The 2607-nt window shown below is 43.2% G+C and overlaps 1 protein-coding gene across 1 annotated transcript; it reads left to right on the top strand.

Annotated features, from left to right (window-relative positions):
• Positions 1 to 735: 735 nt before the first annotated feature.
• On the top strand, positions 736 to 2397 carry GK2 (glycerol kinase 2). Its single transcript, XM_045858115.1, has one exon. It carries the CDS (start codon positions 736 to 738, stop codon positions 2395 to 2397), a length of 1662 nt encoding a protein of 553 aa, XP_045714071.1.
• The last annotated feature ends 210 nt before the right edge of the window (positions 2398 to 2607 follow it).

Below are 2607 nucleotides of genomic sequence, written 5' to 3'. Positions count from 1 at the left end.
TAATAAACAGAAGTTTTCCAAAACTGATGAAATTTACAAGTCCAAGTAGTTTCATGAGCCCCAAGCACAGAAAATAGGACATTACATGAAGAAACATCCTTACAAAGCTAACCAAAACCATTCACAAAAAGAAGAAAACTCGGAGGCAGCGCAAGAAAACAGACGTGTTAAACAGAAAGATGACAGTGATGCTCACCCCTAAAACCACACACGAGAGGACGGTGGAGCAATAGTTCTCAGGGCCCTAAAATTTAAATAAATAAATAAAATAAAAGTTAATTAGAATTCTATATCAGAGAAAATATCTTTAAATATAAAAGGAAATACTTCTCATTCAAAAGCGAGAATTATTCATTTCCAGGTGGCCCTCACTACAAGGAATATTGAGGGAAATCCTACAAACTAGAATGAAAATGATATCAGAAATGTGGATCCACATGCTGAATGAAGAGCACTGGTGACAGTAATTATTTGGCTAGATATATGATTGTTCAAAAAAAAAAACCTCAACCTTTCTTAAGAGATAATTGAGTAGTTGGGGGCCTGGGGGAAGGGTAAGGAGAGGTAGCACCAGTTAAAGGGCAGAGGTCGCCTCCAGCTGCCCAGGATCAGACCAAGTAGCCACTGCGCCTGCACCTGCGCAGGTATCAGGCTCACGAGACACTGCGTGCCCCTCCCCCCAACAACGCCTCCATCACCGTGGAAACCGCGCCCGGAGCGGCTGGGACTGGCTTCATGGAGGCGGCAAAGAAGTCAGTTGTGGAACCGTTGGTGGCGGCAGTGGTCCAGTCGACTAACTCCTCTCGCTTTCTGGTTTTCAATTCAAAAACAGCGGAGCCACTTACTCACCACCAAGTGGAATTAACACAAGAGTTTCCAAAGGAAGGATGGGTGGAACAAGACCCTAAGGAAATTATTCAGTGTACTTACGAGTGTATGGAGAAAACGTGTGAGAAACTTAACGAACTGAACATTGATCTGTCCAACATAAAAGCAATAGGTGTCTGCAATCAGAGGGAAACCACCCTAATCTGGGACAAGGTAAGCGGAGAGCCGCTCTACAATGCTGTGGCGTGGCTTGATCTGAGAGCCCAGGCTACCGTTGAGAAACTTAGCAAACAAATTCCAGGAAATAACAACTTTGTGAAGTCCAAGACAGGCCTTCCACTTAGCACTTACTTCAGTGCAGTGAAACTTCGTTGGATTCTTGACAATGTGCAAGCAGTTCAGAAGGCTGTGGAAGAAGGCAGAGGACTTTTTGGTACTATCGATTCATGGCTCATCTGGAATTTGACAGGAGGAGTTAATGGGGGTGTCCATTGTACAGATGTAACAAATGCAAGTAGGACGATGCTTTTCAACATTCATTCTTTGGAATGGGATAAAGAGCTCTGTGACTTTTTTGAAATTCCAATGAACATTCTTCCAAAGGTCTGCAGTTCTTCTGAGATCTATGGCAAAATGAAAGTTGGGGCCTTAGAAGGTATACCAATATCTGGTTGTTTGGGGGACCAGTCTGCTGCATTAGTGGGACAAATGTGCTTCCAGGAAGGGCAAGCCAAAAACACCTATGGAACAGGTTGTTTCTTACTGTGTAATACCGGTCGTAAGTGCGTATTTTCAGATCATGGTCTTCTGACCACAGTGGCTTACAAATTAGGCAGAAATAAGCCCGTGTGCTATGCACTGGAAGGTTCTGTTGCTATAGCCGGTGCTGTTATTCGCTGGCTAAGAGATAACCTTGGAATTATAGAGACCTCAGAAGAAATTGAAACACTTGCTAAAGAAGCAGGTACTTCTTATGGCTGCTATTTCATCCCAGCCTTTTCAGGGTTATATGCACCTTACTGGGATCCTAGTGCACGAGGGATCATCTGTGGGCTCACTCAGTTCACCAATAAAAGTCATATTGCTTTTGCTGCATTGGAAGCTGTTTGTTTTCAAACCCGAGAGATTGTAGATGCCATGAACCGTGACTGTGGAATTCCACTCAGTCATTTGCAGGTAGATGGAAAAATGACCAACAACAAAATTCTTATGCAACTACAAGCAGATATTCTGCATATCCCTGTCATAAAGCCCACTATGCCTGAAACGACTGCCCTGGGAGTTGCCATGGCAGCGGGAGCTGCAGAAGGGGTGGATGTTTGGAGTCTCAAACCGGAGGATTTGTCAACTGTTGTAATGGAGCGGATTGAGCCACGGGTCGAAGCCACAGAAAGTGAAAATCGTTATTCTACATGGAAGAAAGCTACGATGAAGTCAAAGGGCTGGGTTACAACTCAGTCTCCTGAAAGTGAAGATTCTGCTGCCTTCTCTAGTCTGCCCTTGGGATTTTTTATAGTGAGTAGCATGATAATATTCATTGGAGCAAGATACATCTCGGGTATACCGTAATAACATCAAGCATGAGCTTTTTACATAATGAAAGAACTCTGTCTTTTAATGCCATGACAACATCATAGATTCTGCATTTGTTTATAAACGACTTGCTGCATGACTTCAGAGAACCCTACAAGTAGACCTGTGACTTGAAGTAAATAAATTACAGCAAAATCACTGTAGAAACATTTGGCGTGTTTTTTAACATTGAAAGTTAAGGTTGGG

This window comes from Phyllostomus hastatus, unplaced genomic scaffold, assembly GCF_019186645.2.
Source record: "Phyllostomus hastatus isolate PE091 unplaced genomic scaffold, TTU_PhHast_1.1 phas_scaffold_1674, whole genome shotgun sequence".
NCBI lineage: Eukaryota > Metazoa > Chordata > Mammalia > Chiroptera > Phyllostomidae > Phyllostomus > Phyllostomus hastatus.
The sequence above is the reverse complement of the archived record's forward strand: the minus strand, read 5'-3'. Positions and strand labels throughout refer to the sequence as shown.